This window comes from Dermochelys coriacea, chromosome 7 (assembly GCF_009764565.3).
Source record: "Dermochelys coriacea isolate rDerCor1 chromosome 7, rDerCor1.pri.v4, whole genome shotgun sequence".
Lineage (NCBI taxonomy): Eukaryota > Metazoa > Chordata > Testudines > Dermochelyidae > Dermochelys > Dermochelys coriacea.
This window is the reverse complement of record NC_050074.1, coordinates 95,952,185-95,976,146: the sequence shown is the minus strand read 5'-3', so window position 1 is coordinate 95,976,146 and position 23,962 is coordinate 95,952,185. Positions and strand designations below refer to the sequence as shown.

At 40.2% G+C, this 23,962-nt stretch overlaps 1 protein-coding gene across 9 annotated transcripts in view; it reads left to right on the top strand.

Moving 5' to 3' along the window:
- The window catches only part of BLNK (B cell linker), a 129,937-nt gene that overhangs the window by 13,911 nt on the left and 92,064 nt on the right, over positions 1-23,962 (top strand). For 3 of the 9 annotated variants that reach the window (XM_043518292.1, XM_043518294.1, XM_043518291.1), the window contains exon 4: positions 14,121-14,207. The exons of 5 other annotated variants lie outside the window; for them this stretch is intronic. In XM_043518292.1, the coding sequence (XP_043374227.1) occupies positions 14,121-14,207 (87 nt within the window). Of the gene's footprint in view, positions 1-1,547; positions 1,608-14,120; positions 14,208-23,962 lie in introns of all 9 variants that reach the window. One more of the 9 variants, XM_043518293.1, reaches the window with a different exon arrangement.

Sequence of the window (23,962 nt, the reverse complement as noted above, 5' to 3'; positions counted from 1 at the left end):
GTTCTTAAAGCTAACAGATCACGTGGAAAATTACAATATTTTTAAAAGTCCTTCAAGTTTTATGGAGGTGTCAAATTCAGGGAATGTGCAAGGAACTATGAGGAGTGGTAGGAATTTTAAAGGTCATGGTGTCACAGATTCCAACCTTAACTTTCTGAGAACTGAACTCCACAATGGAAAAGCTCTACACATTCTCAGTATTTCCAATTTTGAACCAACTGCTGCTTATTGCTTTACCCAGACATTCTTGCCTGGTTAACAGTACAAAACATCAGTCATATGAATGCACCAACTCAGAACCTATTAAAGGAAGATGCTAAGAGTGACTTTTAATTTGGGGCACCTCTATTTTTGGCACTTGGATGCTCATCCCTTTCTGAAAATCAGGATATATTAAAGTGTCTCAGGTTGAGCACCCAAAAACTGAATTGTCCAAAATCACTAGTCACTTTTGAAACCTCATCCAGAAACTTTTGTCACTATTCTATTGTCACACCCCAGCTTCAGAAATCTTCCCTGTGAGACCCTGTAATATCATCATTTCAGTCACCCTATATCAATCTAAACTTCTTCCAATACAAGGCTATATATTTCTAATTGCCTGTTTTTTCTTTGTGCTTGAAGACATAGAAATACAGGAAAATAATGCAAGTCTTTTAAGAGACTAAAGGTATTTTGTTCATTTTCCATTATTTTGATTGTTTATGCAATATTTGGTATTTTAAATAACAAATGATGAAAAGCAAGGGCATGTCACAGTGAGTTATGTTGTCTGATAGGTTATTTGAGGAACTGATGTGGAAGTTTTCAGTCCCATTAGGCAACTTCTTTGGGAGGTCAGCAAATATTCCACAAAATTCTCACACAACCACAGGGCAATTTGAGAAAGACAGCTTCTCCTTTCTTTCCTATGAGGAATAGTGGGTGAGATTCCCTGGTTGCTTTGTGCTGTTCCGGCAACACAAATTCAGTTAAAATGGGCAGTTAGGCCAGGTTTATGATTCATTCTCATCACAAGAGAGACACAAAGCTGCCAGAATGTAGTAGCTTGTGGCCAGCCAATGGTGATTTTTCAGAAGCATTTAAGGAAGTTAAATTTCATGCTTTTTGACTAATGAAGAAATAAACTGGAATGATGTGGAAGAATTTGCTAAATATTTATATTTAAATGATGACAGTTACGAAATGGCTATGCCACCAATCTGCTGGATGAGCAGATAAAGCAAATGCTCAGGATTCCTGTCAAAGTTCATTGAGATCTGGATATCAGTTACCTTGTAGAACACCCTTCTTCAAATTCTAGGTAATAATGGCATGTTTGCATTAGGAAATTATCAAATTGCAGGACCCGTATGGGTTTTTATAGGCAGATGTGTGACAACAGAACTAAATTTAAGTAATATGATCAACATTAAAATTACATTTTCATTTTAAATGCATTTTTCAAGTAACCACAAAATGACTAACTAAAGGAAATCTCTTCTCAGTTTGTTTACTTCATATTTCATAGCACTTAGTGGAATTCAGTTCTCCCATTTCGTTGACAGTGTACAGCCTTCCACAGGCTCTGCATGCCAGTTCCTGCAGCAGCAGAGCTGAGACAGAAGGTAAAAATGAACCAGTAACAAACACGTGTGCACAGAGGAGGGGATGGGGCCTGAGTATACTTGGTTTTGTTCCTCTCAGGCCCACACAGAACATGCTTCTAAACAAAAAGGAAAGTAGAAAGTGCCTTAACATTCTTGTTTAGTGTAAAGTTGCTCTCTCGGGAAACCTATCTTTTAAAATGAGTCAAAAATGTAAGTTGACAGTGTTCCTTTAAAGAGACTGAGTTTCCACTAGATGGCAATTTTGAGAACCCAAAGAGGGGCGTCAAAAGATTTAATTAACATGGCTTGTAAGGATAGCAATGTGAGCATGAAGACATACATACCTACCTACCTGACAAGGTACTAGTTTAGGCAGCCAGAAAAAGTAATATTGTGGTTACATGGCATCAGAATAAACTGAGAGAATGAAGTGGTATATCCCAAGCCAAGAAACCCCATCTAATCAGATACTTAGCAGAGCTCCCAAAAAACAATGCAGCCATTATTAGTGTAACTGTCTTACAGGTGGGCCTGTAGAGACCACTACATTGTAATATATAGGACCGTCTTCTCAGACAGGTCTCAACAAACCAGTGCTGCATGGCAGAGGGTCAGAGGCTGGTGAGACAAGGGCTGGAACGCCTAAGAAGACTGCATCTTTGGCTTCTTATTAACCAGTGTGGTGAGACAGAAGTTTACTTTTGTTACTGGCTTGGTGTAATCTAATGATACAACAACCACCAGTTTGTGGTGAGTTTGCCCTATTTCTCAGCAGTTTGTCCTGAATTTGGCATCCACAGCTGTGACTCACTGAGGCATGGTGACACCTCCCAAGGGAGCCTAACCTGCTTCCCATAGTTCCTGCAGGAGCATCCTCTCAAACCTTAGTCCCAAACATTCCTTAGGACCATGTTTCGCTCTGCTTTTACCTCAAGAGAAAACTCTCAGCCTTTCCTGGGTCTGCTCCCTGCCATCCTTCCCATTGCCCTGTGTTCCTTCCTTTATGAATGTTCAGACCCTTGTCAGCTGTTTTTATTAACCAAATCCCGACAATCCCTTCAAATATCATTCAGTGGCCTAATTGGTCTCAGACTCCCATTAACCCCTGGTTAACAAGTGTGGGGTTTATACACCACATTAGAGGGCAATAATGATGTAAACAGTAGGACAGAGTTTCCAATGAGATATATTATGAGCACCAGATAATATCAGTAGGTATTCATGTTGGACCATGATGAAACAAATAATGGAGATGCTCACAGAACTCAAAGATGGCCAAAAGGAATTAAAATAAGACCTAAAACAAGAGTTGGAAACTTCTCAAAAGGAATTAATGCAACACCTGAAGATTTCCCAGAAAGGACCTGTGGTCAGAGATAAAATATTTGTTGTGGGAGCAGCCACAGAGTGTCTGGGCAGATTTTGAAGTCATTACAAACTACAAAGCAATATAAAACTAAGCAAAAAAAAAGGCTACTGTTTTTCTGAATAAAAGTGTCCAGATGGGGAGTCTGACGAGTAAAACTATAGTAGTATAATTATAACAGCATAATAAAGCCAGTAAATTTCCCCATGGGGACCAACCCATAGCCTAAGATTTGTATATAGACCACAGTTACCTGAGTATATACTTCACTCATGCTGACCGGACCTTTCTGTTTATCTTAAAGTTTAGCACAGCTGAAATGAACAATCCACAAAGTCTGCAATACAAATTTTACAAAAAAAGTAATAATCAAAGATTGATAAATACTAAGTTACTAAGCGATAGGGATTTTCCCCTAGTAAAATGAAGCCATCCTGTTTTCTCCTAAATTACACCATCTGCTCTGAATAAATATGAAGCCAGAAAGACACACACAACAGGAACCTGTAAGATCAGTATAAGCTTAGTAACTGATTAGTTACAAAAGTCATATTTTCCCCCACATTGAAAACAGTTGTCAACAAACTGTGCAGACCACCACAATCTTGCAGATTGGCTGTGGAGAGTTTATTAAATATCAATCTTTCATATTTAAAAACCTATGGCGTTTGCCCATATTAAAATTGTAACCACATATAAAAACACCTGCCAAGTTCTGTCATTAGTGACTTTTCCAAATGCCTGTCCTTACAGTCAGAATTTAATGTTAAGGCATCTGGCTTCAAGTTCTGGTTGCATTGCTAATAAACCACATCACACATTAGCAAAATTTGGAAAGAGGTATGCTGGAAAGAATTCTCTGTGTGCTCACAAAACCAGTGCTTAGAAGAATAAGAATTTGAAACATTTCATTCATTTTAGGCTTCTTGCAAGAGCTGTGCAAAATTCCCATTTCTGTGGCTTCTACATGTAGGAAACATGAACTTTGTGTAGGTATCATAACCTGCAGTGTCTGGATTTGCATATTAAATTCAGTAGCCATAAAACTTCCACTAAAGACATTTGAAAGAGGTAACCATTTATTACTCTCTATGGGAGTTGCATGGAGGGAGCCTTTAAATATGTTTCTCAAGCTTTTCTTGGGTTTCTATCAGTTATTTTTTCTTGACATTAACAAAACAAAAAACAAGCTTGGAAGCATGCACAAGTCTCATCTATATGTGTAATAGTTCATAATCCACATCCTTTTCCCCCCAGGAGTGACAAGGGTAGTTTCAAAAGTACAGGACCCATGGCTATAAGAAAAAAGAAAAGAATCACAGTCTTGCAACTGCTCTGGAGGGACATGTTAGCACCGTCCTACTGCTAAAATAAAACTAGCATTCCAACATGGCTTACTTAAAAGCCCCTTATACAAAAACAGGGTCTGCTCACCATAATGGAAGTAACCACTGTGCAATCTACAGAGAATACAAGTATACAAATCAGAAACAAATCTAAATAAAGTACAGATAGTAGATTAAAAAAAATCTTTAGCCAACACCTATCTCTACCTGCTTTGCATTTTGGAGGAAAAGTTGATGTACGCACAAGGACTCCTGGTTGTTTTTGCTGATACAGACGAACACGGCTACCACTCTGAAACCTGTTGCTAAGTCTAGAAACTCTCTAGCTCCCTCTATAGGTAAAAAGGGGAAAGTGTGTGTGATGGGATCCCCGGGATCTTTGAGACTGCTGTGCTCCCTTAACTCTCCAGTCTGAGCTGTCTCACAGAATGCTATGCCAGTGGCAAGCAGCAAAACCTCTCCAACTACTGTGATCACTCAGTCATCAGCACGTGGAGCCCGACACTCAGCTAAATTGCATAAATGCTCCTGGAGCCACTCATGAATCATACAGAGAGCGGCATCAGCCAATCACCCTAGAGCCCCGGCTTGCACCCCAGAAATATACCATCTTACGCAGCTCAAGATTCCCTTGGGCAGTGCAAGCTCATTAATTAGTTTGCCATTCCAACAAAAGGGTTGTGGACATGCAACAACCCTTGTTAATGGGAGCTGAGATTTCCCCAAACTAAATCACAAGTGGATCACGTGCTAAATATGAGTGAATAATGTAACAGTTGCAAAAAAAGCAATCATGATTCTGGGCTGTATTAGCAGGAAGATTGTACACAAGACATGAGAAGTAATTCTTCCACTTTACTCTGCGCTGATTAGGCCTCAGCTGGAGTATTGTGTCCAGTTCTGAGCACCACATTTCATGAAAAATATGGACAAATTGGAGAAAGTCCAGAGAAGAGCAACAAAAATGAGTAAAGGTCTAGAAAACATGACCTATGAGGGAAGATTGAAAAAACTGAGTTTGTTTAGTCTGGAGAAGAGAAGACAGAGAGGGTGGGGTGGGGTGGGGGACATGATAACAGTTTTCAAGTACATAAAAGGTTGTTACAAGGAGGAGGGAGAAAACTTGTTGTTCTTAACCTCTGAGGATATGACAAGAAGCAATGGGCTTAAATTGCAGCAAGGGCAGTTTAGTTTGGACATTAGGAAAAGCTTCCTAACTGTCAGAATGGTTAACCACTGGAATAAATTGCCTAGGGAGGTTTTGGAATCTCCATCATTGGAGATTTTTAAGAGCAGGTTAGACAAACACCTGTCAGGGATGGTATAGATAATACTTAGTCCTGCCATGACTACAGGGGACTGGATTAGATGACCTCTCGATGTCCCTTCCAGGATTAGATGTCCCTTCCAGTCCTACAATTCTTTGATTCTATGTGTTCTTTTTTGAGTCTTATTTTTTTGTTTAGCTTTATATGCCATGACCACACCACTATGGGTTATTTTAGTCATTTATAAGGAGGAGTTTGCAAATATATTTTGTTTCACCAAGACTGTATGTAGGAGTGAAATGGCTGTTAAAAAAATTTAATTTAAATCTTCATTCACTTTTCATTATATTTTTTCTAAAGAAAAAGTTAACAATTAGTGTATTTCTATTGTCATCAATACAGCTCATTTAAGTATCGGGGGTAGCCGTGTTCATCTGTATCCACAAAAAACAACAAGGAGTCCAGTGGCACTTTAAAGACTAACAGATTTATTTGAGTACAAGCTTTCGTGGGTAAAAACCTCACTTCTTCAGATGCATGGAGTGAAAGTTACAGATGCAGACATAAATATACTGACACATGCTCTTCATGCGTCAGAATATTTATGTCTGCATCTGTAACTTTCACTCCATGCATCTGAAGGTGAGGTTTTTACCCACGAAAGCTTGTACTCAAATCTGTTAGTCTTTAAGGTGCCACCAGACAGCTCATTTAAGATATTGGTTTAATTCCTAATCTGGATAGTGGAAGATGTACATCTTTTTATTGCTCTTCAGAGCAGTAACACAAGAAAAGATGGCATTCATAGTTAAGCTCTGAAGGAGTGAAACCTTATAAGTAAAGTAATGAGATAATTGCTAGTGGCTAGAAGCCACTAATAAGAGAAGAAATGTATTTGAGTATTACTTAGTAATATTTAATAATCTATTAACAATTCAGGAAGGGACTGGCTCTAATTAAAATTGAGTAGAATCCTCCAATTAACACATTTTTTTGTTTTCCTTGTGATTGCTTAGAGAAGACTGTGTTCATGCATTGTGTGACAAAGTTCCTCCTCTGCCTTGGTGGGTCCTGCACTTATTAGCGGATTTTCTTGCCTCAGAGATTCACGACAGCCCTCAGTTTGGCCACTTTTGTGGCTCAAATCTGCCGTTCACTCAGTTAGCCTCATCACTGGCCAGCATGGGGAAAGGAAGAAGAACAATCCCCACTGTCTCTGCTGATCCACCTCTGATGGAACCCACAGTCCAGGTCAACTCCTCCGGTATCAAGTAGGGAGTTGGGGGAATGGAGGGATGGGGGGAAACCCGGGCCCGCCCTCTACCCTGGGTTCCAGCCCAGGACCCTGTGGATTGCAGCTGTCTACAGTGGCTCCTGTAACAGCTGTGTGACAGCTGCAACTCCCTGGGCTACTTCCCCATGGCCTCTTCCCAGCACCTTCTTTATTCTCACCATAGGACTTTCCTCCTGATGTCTGATAATGCTTGTACTTCTTCCAGTAGCATGCCTTCTCACTTTCAGCTTCTTGCACCTCTTGCTCCCAGCTCCTCACACGCACACCACAAACTGAAGTGAGCTCCTTTTTAAACCCAGGTGCCCTGATTAGCTTGCCTGTCTTCATTGATTATGCCAGCTTCTTGATAGGCTGATTAGAACACCTGCAGCCAGTCTGCCTTAATTGTTTCTGGTAAGTTCCTGATTGTTCGGGAACCTTCCCTGTTACCTTACCCAGGGAAAAGGGACCTACTTAACCTGGGGCTAATATAGCTGCCTTCTATCACTCTCCTGTAGCCATCTGGCCTGACCCTGTCACCATTGATAGGTATGGCTGCATATGAAAATTCTTACCTAGACTTTTTAACATAACATGCACACATGGTCAATATTTATCAACATTTAATTAGCTCACCCTTATCAGGTCTATAACATGATTACCTTTCTAGCCCTTCTCTGGATAAACATTTATAAAACAGTCTTTCAGGATAAATATTACATAGAATACAATCTAATATTTTCTATTATTGCCTATTTGTTTTATTGAATACACCAAATCGTTTGGAACGAGGAGAGTATATTTTAAATTAGTATGCAGTGGTCATCATTAAAATCTTTACTTTGCCTTTGGGAGTAGATATGCTACTATGGCATTCACACTGGCATTTTAATTGCCTGAAAAAAATTAGGATTCTAATAGCACCTACTGTATACATAACAGAACTTTAGATATTCACTATGCATTATATTGCACAGTATTCACTGTTCTGAAAATAACCAAAATGTTGATTATTTGTCCTAGAAAAGTCAAGTAGCATTACCCCCAAGGACGAGTCAGCTGAGACTGTGAAAATAATTTAAGACAAACATGCAAATATCCTCTTTGGTGCTAAAATAAATTTATTTACAGGCATTAGATATGGTGATGAGCACAGTATAAACAGATTAGATCTGATCACACATGTACATTGTACCCATGGAAAATGTTTCTTTACATTTGCAACTATGTGAATCCCCCAAAACTACTAGCGTGTGGAACATTTACTTATGCAACTTTCATCTCTTCTCTTGCACTTTACTCATTAATGCATCTCAGCTTGATCTTGTAACATTCCAAAATCTTAACCAGCTTTTCAACAGTGAGCAAGAGCCATGAAAAGAACATGCCTTCCCCATGACCCTCCCCTTCGAACCCATGCCAAACAAATCATATCAAAACAGATTTAGAATTACACTGTTCCAAAGTCCATGGCTGACACTGTTCAGTCCAGAACAACTAAGATTTAAATTTCAATACCCCATAAATTGCCAGGGCTAAAACCCTGAAGCTGTATCTCACTGGAGAGGTGGGGTTCCTTGTATAATGTTAGTTGCTAGCCCTGATGTTTGGCAAGATCTCAGACCTTAACTGATATATAGAAAGTTATTTTAGATCAGTGGCTCTCAACCTTTCCAGACTACTGTACTCCTTTCAGGAGTCTGATTTTTCTTGCGTACCCCAAGTTTCACCTCACTTAAAAAGTACTTGCTTACAAAATCAAACATAATACAAAAATGTGTCACAGCACACTATTACTGAAAAATGGCTTACTTTCTCATTTTTACCATATAATTATAAAATAAACCAATTGGAATATAAATATCATACTTACATTTCAGTGTATAGTATATAGGGCAGTATAAGCAACTCATTTTCTATATGAAATTTTAGTTTGTACTGACTTCACTAGTGCTTTTTATGTAGTCTGTTGTAAAACTAAGCAAATATCTAGCTGATGTACCCCCAGAAGACCTCTGAGTACCCCCAGGGGTACATGTTCCCCTGGTTGAGAAACATGGTTTTAGATCATTTAAAATTGTATTCTATTTCTTTCACTCTACAGTCTGTACGTGGTAATTGATACAATCTGATCACAAAGGCAGAAGGATATTTAAAAAAAAAATTGAGAAGTAACTGCCCTAAAATAGGGGATACATATTGATACATGGTGGTACTGAAGTTTCATTGGAACTTGGGATAACCTCTACAACTCACTCATAACTATGCTACCTGCAAATAATGTAGATTGTCTCAAACAAGTGCCAACAAAAGTCTCCACCTGCATATACTATATGCATAGATGCTGAATATACTGTACCAGAGATACGTTCAAACAGGTCTCAACACCTCAGCACTCTGGACAAGACAGCTCTAGATCTGAACTTTGTTGCTTGGACCCATGTCTAACATAAATGCACATGTTTATGTTTTGCAGACTCCTATAGTAGTGGTGATTTTAAATATAAGTTGAGGGTATCCTAGAGCTCTAGATAGCTGCTTTTCGCTTTGGCGTTTCTTTTAGACTAAAATCCAAATGAATAAATGTGTGTCTGTGTACACATATAGGGACAGAGAGAGAGAATATAGATATTATAACTTATGCACTAATGTTTCAAAAAACAAATATACATGTATATAGTGGAGGCCCTCTTTGTTCTGTGTTCATACAGTGCCTAGTACAGTGAGGTCCTAGTCCATGACTCCTAGGGAATGTCTACCCTGTATTATATACCTGGGACTGTGGTACCAGGTTGTGGAGTTGGCGTTTTCAAGCCTATGTCTGAGTATCCACACTGCATTGTAAATCTGGTTTACAATTGCTAGAGCCAGGTCTCACAGCCACGAGAACATGTCCACATTATACTACACAGACCTTCTGATTCAGGTCTGTGGTTTGAGCTGTGTCCACACTGCAAAATGACAGGGCTTGGACCCAAATTGCAACAGGAGTCTGGGCTCTGACCCACCTCCCAGATGCTTGCTGACCAAGTCAGACTGGTTTATGTGAGGAGAGAAGCGGGGCTTGAATTCAAACCTGAGTCAGACCCTGGGCTTAGCATGCAGTATTGGCCTACCCCTAGGCAGTACCACAATGCATACAATTAATAACTCTACATGCAGTAAATATATATACATAGAGCTGACGAATGGTTATACTGTTCGCATGTGAGAGAAAGAGGTATGTACAAATCTTCAAAGGCACCTTGTTCTTTTCTCTTCTTTCTGTCTAACTGGCATTGCCTTTTATTTCACAGTAACTAGAGCAAAGAGAAACCTAGCCTCCCAACTGAACTTTTTTCCTCTACTGTTTTTTCTCTAAAAGAAAAGGAGTACTTGTGGCACCTTAGAGACTAACAAATTTGTTTTTCTCTCTGTAACAATCTGTCATCCATCATCATCAGCCTCAGATGTGTTACTGACATGACACATCAGTTATCACATTGGGCATACTAGTCTAGAGGTGACTTTAATTAAAGCTTTAAGCATGAAAGAAAATCCAATAATATTCAAAAATGGCACACACAAAAAAAAACCAACCACAAATGCACTATTCAAAGTCTACCTTTAATTTAAGGAAAAAGGGAACAGAAAATGGGACATTTAGGCCAAACACAACCATTACATGGTAGACAATCATCTAGAACAGAATGGTCACACCTGTGTAACTGTAAACTGAAGGAAGCCACATGTACCTGAAACATGGATGCTTTTATATTTTAATTGAAACCAAAAATAGTACTGCATGCACACACTGGCCAATTAGCCTCTTAACTACACAAGAATCGAAGTTCAAGGTCTCACAGCAATTTGTTTCTTGCAGGTATGCTTTACAATAGGCTCTTCATTACACTTCAACACAACGAACAGAGCTGCTTCCAGATATAGCTCCTTCCATTTGGAAGACTTCAAAAGTATGTTTAAAACCTACCAATTTGCAGGAATTGCTTCACCCATCATTGAAATGCAGCCTCTGAGATGCGGGCCTGGTTGCCCTCTAGGGGTTACCACAAGATAAGTGTTAAATAGTAATACTACTAGATGGACAGAATGCAGAGCCTTTTTAACATTGTATAACTATGCTAAACAACAGCCTAGGGATGAAGTGAAGAATACTGTTCTAATCAATTGGTTGTGCAGATGGAATTTAAGTCAATATAATGCAGTTACCCAAACTAAAACATAAACAGTGGGAGTACTTGGAGGGAGGCAGATCTTCAATTGGTCAAGACTTTTGATTTTGCATCTCAAAACAGTATCTCTTACCACACCCTAAAATGAGGCTTAGGTGTTGGTTCAGCACTGACTTAGACAGGAGAGAGTCAAAGTTTCAATAAATTTGGTAACAGTCTACTTTTACCTTGGTCATCATCTCTCATCCAACTACAGTACTAATATAATCTGATCCTGCTGAGCTTGTGAGCACCCAGAAGACCTCTGTCTGGGTAATAGGGTCACAGTGATCATCAAACAGTATGCCAGGTTGCATACTATCTGGAAAATTCAATGTGACCCAAGGAAAGGAAATGTGCTTTTGCAATAAACCTAGAGACACACACACTCAGCATTTTTATGTTGGTGTTTACTTAAAATGACTTTGTGGACAGCACTGCTGAAAGATTGGAGTGGATTTGAGGGATACTTCACCATAACCAATGAGCATAATGTAGTATTACTAAAATTAAGTGATACAGATACAGTACTGGATTGGGAACATATGCATATTACATTAAAGGAGACATGGCAATTTTATCTAACAAACTGCAAATGTGCTTTTCAAACTTAAATAACTCAGTGGATTTGAGGGGAGTTGTGCAAATAAAGTTGTTAGTCTAATTAAGGATTGTGAGCAGCTCACAACAAAAAAGACACACCACTAGAATCACTGGCACTACCAGGTACCTAAAGATCCATCGTTTTAAGCCCTGATTCAGCAAGGGCACTGAAGCACATGCTTAACTTTAAGTACTTGTAGCCCCATTGCTTAAAGCTGGGATTACTCATATTACGTAACTATGCACATGCTTAAGAAATTTGCAGAACTGGAGCCATAAAGATTAAGTGCATTGTAATACATGGATTTTGGATTTAAGACTTCTGTTGTATTTTTAAGATAGCTAATGATTTATGGCATATTCGGTTTGGGAAATGAGACTGTTCTCACACCCATATACACAATTTTTTCCTGCTTAGCTATTTCCCAGCATGGATTTCTTATTATTTTTGTCCAGATTCAGGATAGCATGAAGCAGCTGTTTTTGCAAACAGCGTCAGCAGGGAGTACTTCTGTACATTTCCCAGGCCCTTAGCCAGCAAGGGCTCACTCACTGTGTTAAGGGGTGACTGAAATCCTCATTTTCTAGGATGTTATGAGGTTGATTGGACTGCTCTTACTGGACTGGGATCATTGCAGAACCTCTGTATTGCACTGTTTGCCTTATGTAGCAGTGTTTGAGGAGGACCTTGACATAGTTTCCCTGCAAGTACTAGAGTCAGTCTGTCTCATCAATCATTGATGAGAATTGACTCATACTGTGCTATATCCTGTTATCATTTCAGCCTCCCCCATGAGAGCAAAATGCAAAACATTACTGCTCAAGGAATACAGAGAAGCACTTGGCTGCATAGTGGTGCACATGGCTTCTTAAAATGAGACACTGCAGTTCAAAATGGTGATCTCAGAGTCAGTGGAGCAGGAGCAGCTGTTACCTATAATCCCCACTTTTGTTGTACTCTGGCACCTCAGCATGCAAGTTAGACCAATTTAGATTCAATGCAAGTGCACTCACCGAAGGCAAACCTCTTCACAGGTGGGCATGGCATAGTATTTCTTTCCTCATCTAGTGACCCCAGACCTGGGGAGGTCTCTCTTCATGTGACTCAGCCCTCCAGCCAGGTCACTTTAAAATCTTTCCCCTTTAGGGTAACCGTCTTCCACTCAGACAGTGCCCCACTTGACACTGGTCATCAATAGGACATCTTCTGCCCCTCCAGGGCTCCTCTTCTGTTCTACCTTCCTGTCAGAATAGTGACCCTAGGGATTCTTTCTGGAGTCATTTAGCCAAATTCAAAAGCAACTGGAGCCCCTTCCTCATGCTTGGGATTTTAGTCCCCCCCTGTCTCTCCATTCTACTGCAGAACACTAACTCTCAGGGATTACCTCTCAGGAGACTTGCTCCTCGTCTGGATCCTGCTTTATGCCTTACAATCTGTCTGTCGGCTAGCCTTCCCTCAGGTTCACTTCAGGAATTTTCTGCTACCTTCTTAAATCAGAACTAGGGTGTAAACTTCTTCTCTAAATTCCTTTGCTATTATCCAGGAAAAGACTAGAAAAACTCTTTTTCTTCTCACCCTGCAGCCTCCTTCTACTCTCGGTTTCCTCCCTTTATAGAAACCATCCAGCTCTTCCCCCAACTGGGGCTCATCATTAATTGGGCCTGGCCCATTCCCTGAGTGAAAACAGGTGTGTCAATTAGCCACTCAGGCCCACATTAAACATTTCAACATCAGTGCCCCATCATACTCTACTACACATGCAGGGGTGCTGGAACAATTTGTGTAGTGGGGGTGCTGAAAGCCATTGAACCAAACTGTAAACCCTGTATATGATGGAAACCACTTCAAGTCAGAGGGTGCAGCAGCACCCATAGCACCCGTAGTTCCGCCGCCTATGTACACATGGCTACAGCAAGTGTTTGTGATATAGGAGTGTGTCACAGGATGGGCTGACCCCTTAAGGGGGTTGGACTCGGTCTACCTGTGCCTTCTCAGGTGCCTTCCCAGGTGATGGGTTTGGAAGCAGATAAAAGCTCAGCCGGGGGTGGGGGATGTTGGTGTCACAGGGAGACTCTTGTAGAAGTGCAGGGCAGAGAGGACTGAAGCAAAACCTTTCTAGCACAGTTGCCAACTTTCACATGGTAAATAAGCACCCTGACTTTCCCAATAAGCCAAAAATCAAGCTAATCCCATTTCAAAATGAGGTCAAAACAAGCCCATCCCTAAGAACCCCAACACTATGTGACTACCTTCCCCCTGGTGTGCAGCCTGGGACTGTGGTGGGCCCACAGTGCTCCTCTGACTCTCTCTCCTGCTTCTCTCCCCTTTGCCCCTGCTTGCTGGGAGCTGATAAAAAAAAAAGAAGCTACAAGCCAAACAAGCAACAAGTTAAAAACTAGCCAGCAAGCAACTCACAAGCCAATTAAACAAAAAACAAACCCAATTTCTGTGTTTTTTTCACAGATTTGGCATGTCTGCTTTCTGGCCAAGCTAAATAGAAAAACCTGGCTGGAGCTACTTGCAGTGAGGGCCAGGAACAGACACCTTAAGGTGAAGAGGTTTGAGGAAATGCCAGGTAGAAAAACCTGGATTTTGGCAAGGAGCTGTTGAGCCCAGCAGGGTCTGAAGAAACTCTGAAGTCAGGAAAAGGCTTGTTTTGATTTTAAGTTGACATTTGACCTGCAAAGCAGTTTTAATACAACAGACCAAGAGTCTGGGTGCAGTTTTTGGGAATACCAAGAAAGGGAAACTGAGGAAATGGCCGAGGCTGACACCGATCGGGTACAGTCCTTTTACAGAGTCTGTGTAAGAGGTTTTAACAGAATATACACCATGTTAGATATCTCTAATTTGGGTGCAATAGTCTAAGCAGCTGAGTGCCCCTTGATGCCACCACCAATTCCTGCAGAACCCAGGGTTCAAGTACTAAGGGAGTCAAATACTTCTTATCTGAGGCGAGCATAGCTCTAGGTGTTTATGGCTGCAGACTGTGAATCAACAAAACAACAAGATTTCTCCTGATTGCTAATTTCTAGAGCTGTTGAAATTTAGAATTTAAGTTCTGTAGCAGGGGTTCCCAATCTTGGTTCGCTGCTTGTTCAGGGTAATCCCCTGGTGGGCCGCGAGATGCTTTGTTTACCTGAGCGTCCGCAGGTACGGCCACTCGCAGCTCCCAGTGGCCATGGTTCACCGTTCCCAGACAATGGGAGCTGCAGGAAGCGGCACAGTGTTAGGGTTAGGAGCTGCGGCCACTGAGAGCTGCAAGTGGCTGTACCTGCGGACACTCGGGTAAACAAAGCGTCTCGTGTCCCACCAGGGATTACCCTGAACAAGCCACGAACCAAGTTTGGGAGCCCCTGTTCTATAAGAAATTTCCTGTTGTCCCACATTGGAACAAAAAGTTGACATTTCCATCCTTTTGCACCATCCTCCCAAAATGAAAAGTTTTTTTAAAAAATTCATTCTGAAAGGATTGAAAGACCTTATCAGAAGACTACTTTGAGATTTTTATATTATATTGCATACTAATAAAATGATGAAAAATGAGTACTTCAACCTTGTTGAAACAGAGCATTTTGGTAATCTTTTGTCAAAAACTTCAACAAAATCAATATATTCTCTCAAAATGTTTTGATTTTGTTGCATCAGCTGTTTCAGATATAGAAGGGTCTGTCAGAATATTTTCAACCAACTCTACTAGGTTCTTTGTTTTTTGAAAAGCCTGTGTAATCCACAGGAGCAGGCTGTGCTGATCTTTAGCTGATGTTTTAATTCTGTTGGTTACAATTTCTATTCCTGTATTTGGTTACTTGTTTCCTTTTTAAAATACCAAAAATGTTTGTTTCAATTTGCTTAGATGTACCGTAGTATGTTGGTATGAACAGCTGGGAACTTCCTTTTCTGAGTTTTGTGGTACAATTGTTCCAAAAGCAGCATCCTTCCAGTAAGTGCATGCAAACAGGCACCAGCCCACAAAACATCACATTGTCAGGTGTGAAAATAACATGAGTTTGAAGTGTCTTTGGAATTCCTTTCTTATGCCTTGTGATAAATGAAGGGGGGGGGGCTCCCTTGTATGGACATCCAGCCAGTTAGCTATAAAATCCCTCTTGGTAACTGTTCTCTACTTTACCCGTAAAAGGTTAAAAAGTCTGAATGCATGCATACATAAAAGGAAATGAGTGGGTACCTGGCCAAAAGAGTCCATGGGAAGGCTAGAACTTTTTAAAGTTGAAACAAGACTCCCCTTTTGTCTGTCTGTGGTTGTTCTCCTGGAGAGGAGACACAGAGCAACAATGCTGTAAGAAACTTGCACCAGGTATGAAAAATCATCAAATCATACTTAGAAACTACTTATTTGAAACCCCAGATATGTAAATAGATTAGGAAATGTCTAGGAAGATGAGATTAGGTTTAGCTTTTTTATTTTCGTAAGGCTTGTGGACTCCTCTGTACTAACCCCAGAAGCTTTTGTTTTGCTTGTAACCTTTAAGCTGGACCTCAAGAAAGTTATTTTGATGCTTAATCCTTATAAGTGGTTCTTTTTAAAATCTAGCAATAGTCTGAGTTTTTAGATTTATTTTCTTTCTTTTTATTTTTAATAAAACTTACCATTTTTAAAGAACAAGATTGGATTTTTGTGTCCTAAGAGATCTGTGCACATGTTGTTTAATTAGCTGGTGGCAACAGCTGATTTTCTCTGTTTTCTTTCTCAGCTCTTCCCCAGAGAGGGTGTAAAGAGGCTTAAGTGTACTCCACAGGAAGGAGTTCCCAAGTGCTCCTTCTTCGGTTCTCAAAAGGGTTTTTTTGCACTTGGGTGGTGGCAGCATCTACCCATCCAAGGTCAGAGAAAAGCTGTAACTTTGGGAGTTTAATACCAGCCTGGAGTGGCCAGTAATCATTTTTAGAATCCTTGCGGGACCCCACCTTCTGCACTCAAAGTGCCAGAGTGGAGAATCAGCCTTGACACTCCTTTATCTGGAGTGCAGCTAAAAGACTAACAGAGGCACCATATGTTCCAGGATAAAGTATGAACCCTTCCCCATTTCACACACTCAAGAGACAAATTTATTCAGCAATTTAATCTTCTGTCTCCTTTTATGCCAGTTTTGTTCTTGCTGCCCAACATGGAGGAGCACTGAACTTTAGTTTGTAGGGTTGGACAGTAAAGACACAAGAAAGACAGTCTAGGATAGCTAAGTGTGTGCTGACAGCTTCTGTGATACAGGAAAGTGGAACCTGGCTCTTTCACAACTGCTTACAAATGAATAAATCACTGCCCAACACCCAACAGTGCTGGTGACATATGAAAGAAGAGGACTGGGCTTAAATTAGTTCAATCTTTGTTTTACTGATAGGTTTGCTATCTGGAGGAGCTCAGTCAAAGTCCAAGTGATAAATTAAAACACACAATTTCATAGAATCATAGAATATCAGGGTTGGAAGGGACTTCAGGAGGTCATCTAGTCCAACCCCCTGCTCAACGCAGGACCAGTTAAGAGTTTGGAATTCTGAACTAGACTTCAGAGGGAATTTACCTCTAAATAACATACACCACAAGGGTATTAATAGAAAACTATGATAACTTTATTTTCAAGAGAAAGTTACTTGGTTATTTCCTGACACTCCTCCAAAATCACATCAGCAGGAAATGTAATGCATTAGTGTTTCTTCACTTTAAGGAATGATATATGATTATGATAAACAGTGTGATAGCTCAAAATCTATTAAAAATGTATGGAATTACCTGTGTAAAAATGAAGTCAGTCATTCAGAAAGATCTTGTGTCCCAATGGGGAAAATGAGAAATATGCTTTTGCAAGGCTACCAATACATCTCCATAGATGTGACAAAAATAGGCCTGGTGGTTCCCATGAGAAAAAAAAATGTTCCACCTTCCAGTACAGATGGAAATATACCTGTGACCCCAAGTCTTGTATGGCTTTGCACACAGCCCTCAGAATGTATCAGACCATTAGATAACCTAAGTCACTTTGACTGAGAGTGAACCATTCCTGAAAACAAAACAGCAGCAGCGATTCCTGCTGTTTGATGTGTTCACAGCAAGCTCAGGAGGTCCCTTCTCAGAAGTTTTGGTTACACCAAACACTGCCAGGATTTTTCATACTTTTGGTCTCATACCAGTTTAGCGCCAATGGTGCTAGCAACAATCAGAGCCCTAATGCAAGTCAGGTACAGACATTGTTATGATCATGTTTTAGATCATGTCTTAGTGGTAAGAACACCTGCATGCAGTCTACACCAGTGCTTCCACCATTGTAAGCACTAGTGAAGCTGCACCGGTGTTAGGCCAACTGTGGGAGTTCAGTCTACACTGAACAGTTGCAGACAAGGCTAATATGGTTGGTGATCATGTTTGGAATAATTCTTACATATAGCTACAGGCCTCATACCAGTGGGACATGTTTTGCGTCCAAACTTGAAAGGTGTAAAACTGAGAAAACAGTGCTAGACCACTATGGTATTGGAGAATAGTCTATGGCAGAATATTGTTAACAATATAATCCAGTCCATACTGGACAGAGAAACTCTGCAACAAACAGGATTGTTGTTGGCAAGTAGTTATATGTTCAAGCAGTAGCGTGGACACAGCTAGAGTTACACAAGCACTGGTACATACTTAACCATTCAGTCTTATGTCATCTTTCAAGATGACCAGAATCTACATGGAATTGAAGTATTTAACCAAAACTATGCCACCAATTTTTTGTTTCCTTTGAAAATATGCCACTTTCAAAAATAATTGTTATAAACTAAGTTGAATGGACCTTTTCAATAACTTTTTCAAAATATAAATCCCAATAAATACATTTTAATGCTTTTTGCAACGAAGTTCCAATCTTGAAACTAAAATTATGAAATTCAGCTTTGCTGTTACTGCCCACTTCCAACTATATCTCCAAGGAAGTAATTTTCCTTTTCTTCCTCTTCTAAATTCATCACTTCTTTCGCCCAATCTTCTATTGCTGGTGTCCTACCACTTAGTATCTGAAGAGAGCCTAGCTAGCCTAAGTGTTTTTCAACAATTTCCCTTCCATTAGTTGTATGTTGTACATCCTTTACCAGTAAATATTATATCCCTAAGATTAATTATCTAATAATATTTCATTTGCCATTGATTATTATTAAAGTGTTATTTGTATTGTGGTAGCATCTAGAGGCCTCAACTAGAAACAAGTGCCTTAACTTTACTTGAGTGTTTTGTTTGAATGCCTTGTCTAAATTTGCACAGGAAGTATCCTAATCTGCTAATCCAGCCCTTAACCACAAGGCTGTCTTTCCCCTCCTAAGGATTCTTACAAATTTGTATGGAGACTGTATTCCTCTGTTTATTCACAGAGCAGCTGCATTGCTCCTGTAAACTATCCTGCTGATGTGCCTTACCCTGACATATGGCGGGGGGATCACCTCTTGGGGTGAGAGTATTGTTCTCTTCATGTTCATTCTTTCCTTTTCCTTTCTAATGAATCTGCCAATAAGGGTGACAGTAGCTTTGTGATATGAACATCTGCTCACTAGAATCCAACTGACACCACAACTGATTTCACATAGATCACATATTGATAAATGGAGTTAGATTTAATTTGCTGAACTGAAGGTAAAAGACTGTAATACAAGTAGAGGGGGTTTCCTTAGTCCATATGTGATATTACAGTCTTAATGGGGCCAAACTGCAGTTATAATCTCCTGTAGTACAGTAACGGTTGATAAATCTGCTTTGCAACCTGGAATTGCAACAGAGCTATCTTTCAAGTACATTTCCTTTACCACCACTAGATGTCATATTTTTATACACTTTAAAGTGGCTAGACCAGGAGTACTTGTGGCACCTTACAGGCTAACAAATTTATTTGAGCACAAACTTTCGTGGGCTACAGCTCACTTCATCGGATGCATAGAATGAAACATATAGTAAGAAGATATATATATATATATACTTACAGAGAACATGAAAAAGTGGAGTAAGAGGCTAATTAATTAAGATGAGCTATTATCAGCAGGAGAAAAAAACTTTTGTAGTGATAATCAAGATGGCCCATTTAGACAGTTGACAAGAAGGTGTGAGGATACTTAACTTAAGGAAATAGATTCAATATGTGTAATGACCCAGCCATTCCCAGTCTCTATTCAAACCCAGATTAATGGTATCTAGTTTGCATATTAATTCAAGCTCAGCAGTTTCTCATTTGAGTCTGTTTTTGAAGCTTTTCTGTTGCAAAATTGCCACATTTAAGTCTGTTACTGAGTGGCCAGAGAGGCTAAAGTGTTCTCTTACGGGTTTTTGAATGTTATGATTTCTGATGTCAGATTTGTGTCCATTTATTCTGTTCCGTAGATGATTACATTTAAAAAATTCCCTCACACTTTTACAACACAAATACATTCCATTAATCTCCCATCTTTGCTGGCAAAAAATTTTGAGCACTTGAATATAAACTATAATGTCTAGGTCTTAATTCCAGGGTTGCCAGGTTTTTATTTTCCTTCCTTTGCTCTTCCATTTTCCCTATGTTGCACCATTTTACCTTTACATGAGGAAGATACCAAGAAGTTCCCACTCCACATTTTATTCCATGAATCAGCCAGTATAAAATACATTGACATCATTCACCCCAAACCACTGCCAAATCACTATTGCCTTGCATTTTTTCCTGGTGGAGAATACTGAGATCTCACTCAATGAGAACACTGAATAATATACCATTTTCAACTAAAGAAAGTCCATGTCTCCCCTGACAGAGTATGTCCAACGCACAATTCTGTTCCAGATGTGGAAGCTGCGGGATGTACATGATCCTGGAGCAGGTACCTGAAAGGAGCTTTGTTTTTATGAAGTGGTGATTGACAGAGCTGAGGGAAGAGAAGATCTGAGGTTTGGAGATGCAGATGGAAACTATAGTTGAGTTTCAAAGGGAATTTGTGCAGATGATGGAGGGAAGGAAAGAGGAGGCCGAAGGAAAAGGCCAAGACTTGCAGATGCAAACTGGACTGAAGAACTCTGAGGGGAGATTCCGTGGTGAGGAAAGTGGCCAATGGAAACATGTGACTACGAGAACCAGGCAGAGGAAAAGTCTGGATAGTGAAGAAGAAATAGGGCTCAGGAAGAGGTTTGCTGAGTTGGAAAATCAAGAAGTGGCACAGCAGGCAGTAACTGAAAGTGGAAGGGCAAGGAAGAAGTGAAGAGTGGCTAATCCTATAAGAAGAAGTGAAGACCCAAAAAGAAGAGGCCAAAGAATCACACCATCACCAGGAAAAAAGGCAGATCTCCGTAAATGGTGACTCCCTACTAGGAAGAACATACTGGCCTGTCACCAGAGCTAATCCGGAGAACAGAAGGGTGTGCTGTCTGCCAAGCTAAGATACTGGATGTGAATCTGAGGCTGAAGAGAATCCTAATAGGAGCAGGAAAGAATCCACAGATTCGCCTTCCCATGGGAACAAATGATTACAGCTAAATTCTTGCTGGAACGTATCAAGGGCGACTAAGCCAGTCCCAGGAATACACTTAAGGAAATGGAGATAAAACAAGATTATGATGATCAACAGATGGCTCAGGCAGTGGTACTATAAGGGGAGATTTGGGATGTTTGGCCTCTGGGAGGCATTCATGGACTGAGGACTATTCTCATGGGATGGACTCCACTTGAGTAGGGAGGAAATAGACTTCTGGGATGGAGGTTGGCACAACTAATTAAAAGAGCTTTAAACTAGGAACTTGGGGGAGATGGTTGGGAGATGCTCTTGTAATCTCCATACCTGATTCTAACACTGAGTGGGAGGAAAGAAAAGAAAGAAAACATACAGCAATAGAGAAAGGAACAGCAGTGGGTAGGAGCATGGACATTAAGAGGAAAGATAGTACTGATACCAATGAAACTAACAGTCAGGTAAGCAATACTGGCAATAGAATGATTATAGCCAAGCAGGAGAAGAATCTGGGCAAAGCCAAGCGGAAACAACTAAGATGTTTGTACACCAATGCAAGGAGTCTGGGTAACAAAATGGAGGAACTAGAACAACTGATGCAGGTAGTGAAACCAGATATAACACCAGGGATAACAGAAACATGGTGGAATAGTAGCTATGACTAAAATATGGGTATTGAAGGGTGTGCTGTTCAGGAAAGACAGAAATAAAATACTGGTTTAGCACTATATGTGAAGACAAGCCCTTGGTGTGCATGTTGCATTTGGGTTATGAAGACTTCTCACTTCCTCAATATATCAGACCAACATTTATACCACATCCTGCAATGCCTTCATCACTAAAATATCCTGCACTGGAACTTGTCACATTTTTCATTGTGAATCATATTTCTGATTAATTTAGTCCCTTTTTCTTTTTGCTTGTATAATTGCTCAACTATCCCTTTATGGAAACAAATTACAGCCAATAGGTTCTTTAAGAACTGCTCTTGTTCACACACCATCATCCTTGTTTGCATGCGACTGCGGGTATTCATACAAAGGATAGCCTATTCCCCAATCATTTGTGTCAACAGAAATTTGTGTAAGGGAATGTGGCTGAAGCTGTTCAGAATCAGAAAGACCCTTTACAAACACTATTTCGCAGAATTTGCCACCCAGCTCTAAGCTGAAGATGTACACATGCTAAATCAGAGAAATGTTTTGAGTTTATCAGCTTCAAAATAACTGGCTTCTAGAATCTAATGTTCAGAAAATCCTCATTCTTTTCACAATACAGTCTACCACACAACTTTTATATATCTAAGATACTTGTATATGTCCTGTTATAATATCTGAATACCTCACAAACTTCAGTCCTCACAACATCCCTGTGAATTAGGGAAGTCGTCTTACCCCCATTTTACAGATGGGAAATTGAAGCACAAAGAGACTAAGTGACTTGCCCAAGGTCCTTGTGACAGAGTGCTAAGAACCAGCAGCTGAAACAGCATTCTGATCACTGAAAATCCAATTAGTTCTCCTGGAGATGCCTGATTGAAAGAATAAATGGCTTAATACTAGTTTTGCCTGGGCTGATGAGAGATAATGAGCCTTTTAAAAGAGCACAGGAAGGAAGTGCAGGAGAAGGAGAGGAGGCAAGGAACGGGAGGACAGACAGCAGAGCTGAGCCAGAATAAAGGGAGATCTCTGCATGGTGATATCTCTTCCCCCACTTATAATTGCATGACATTGTAAATAGAAATTGCTGCATCGGACTATAAGAGGGTGGTGTTGGTGAAACACAAAAAAAGTACACCATGTAGGTGTCAGAGCCATTTATACAAGAAGACAGGAGTGAAGGGCTGCATGCTGTCATGGTCCTACAGAAAGTCTATGGTAGAACAGGGACTTGAACAAAAGTCACCAGAGTCTCAGACTAATGCTCTACCAATTGGCCCACCACTCCTCTGAGAACTCATCATTCATAGACATGGTGACCTCTTACCTCCTTTTTATCCTGGGTATGTACTAACATCAACATTTCACTGTTGGCACTATAGATGTATGAAGTGGCTTGGTCCTAGATATCCAGGGTGAAGATTGATCCACTCCCTCAAAAAGATGCTCTTACATCTCTTCTGGTATTGACCATTTTTCCTTCCCAGCATCACAGGTGAACCATGCATCAGCTACAGCTACTACTGTAGAACAAGTACAGAGATCAGGTGCTTTGAGATCTGGAGTATTGATATCTCCTAAGCTGCAATATTCTGTCAGAGAATTAGAGCCTGACATATACGTATGGACACCCGAAAAACAGCACATCTACATGTGCAGTAGTCGATTTACTTCCAAATCTATCAAGTCGTATCAATCCTTTTGAATACTAACCCTTGAGAATATTATGTTGGGCTTACCATTTGAACCAGTATAATTTTCTGGTGCACAGTTTACACCAGGGAAGAACACCATATGACTGGTTTTCTCTCTTAACATTTGGTAGTCCCTTTTGATTCCATCAGCATAGTACATGCATTTTTGGAGGCAGATATTCCAAAGTTCCTACGTGATCCAATGAAGCTTTAGGATTAGCCGATTGTCATCTAGAAATAGAACAGAAAATAACTCTTAGTATTAGACATTAGGAAAAACTTCCTAACTGTCAGGGTGGTTAAGCACTGGAATAAATTGCCTAGGGAGGTTGTGGAATCTCCATCATTGGAGATTTTTAAGAGCAGGTTAGACAAACACCTGTCAGGGATGGTCTAGATAATACTTAGTCCTCCCATGTGTGCAGGGGACTGGACTAGATCACCTCTCAAGGTCCCTTCCAGTTCTATGATTCTATTGTCAGGTGATGACAAAGTCAGCAATATA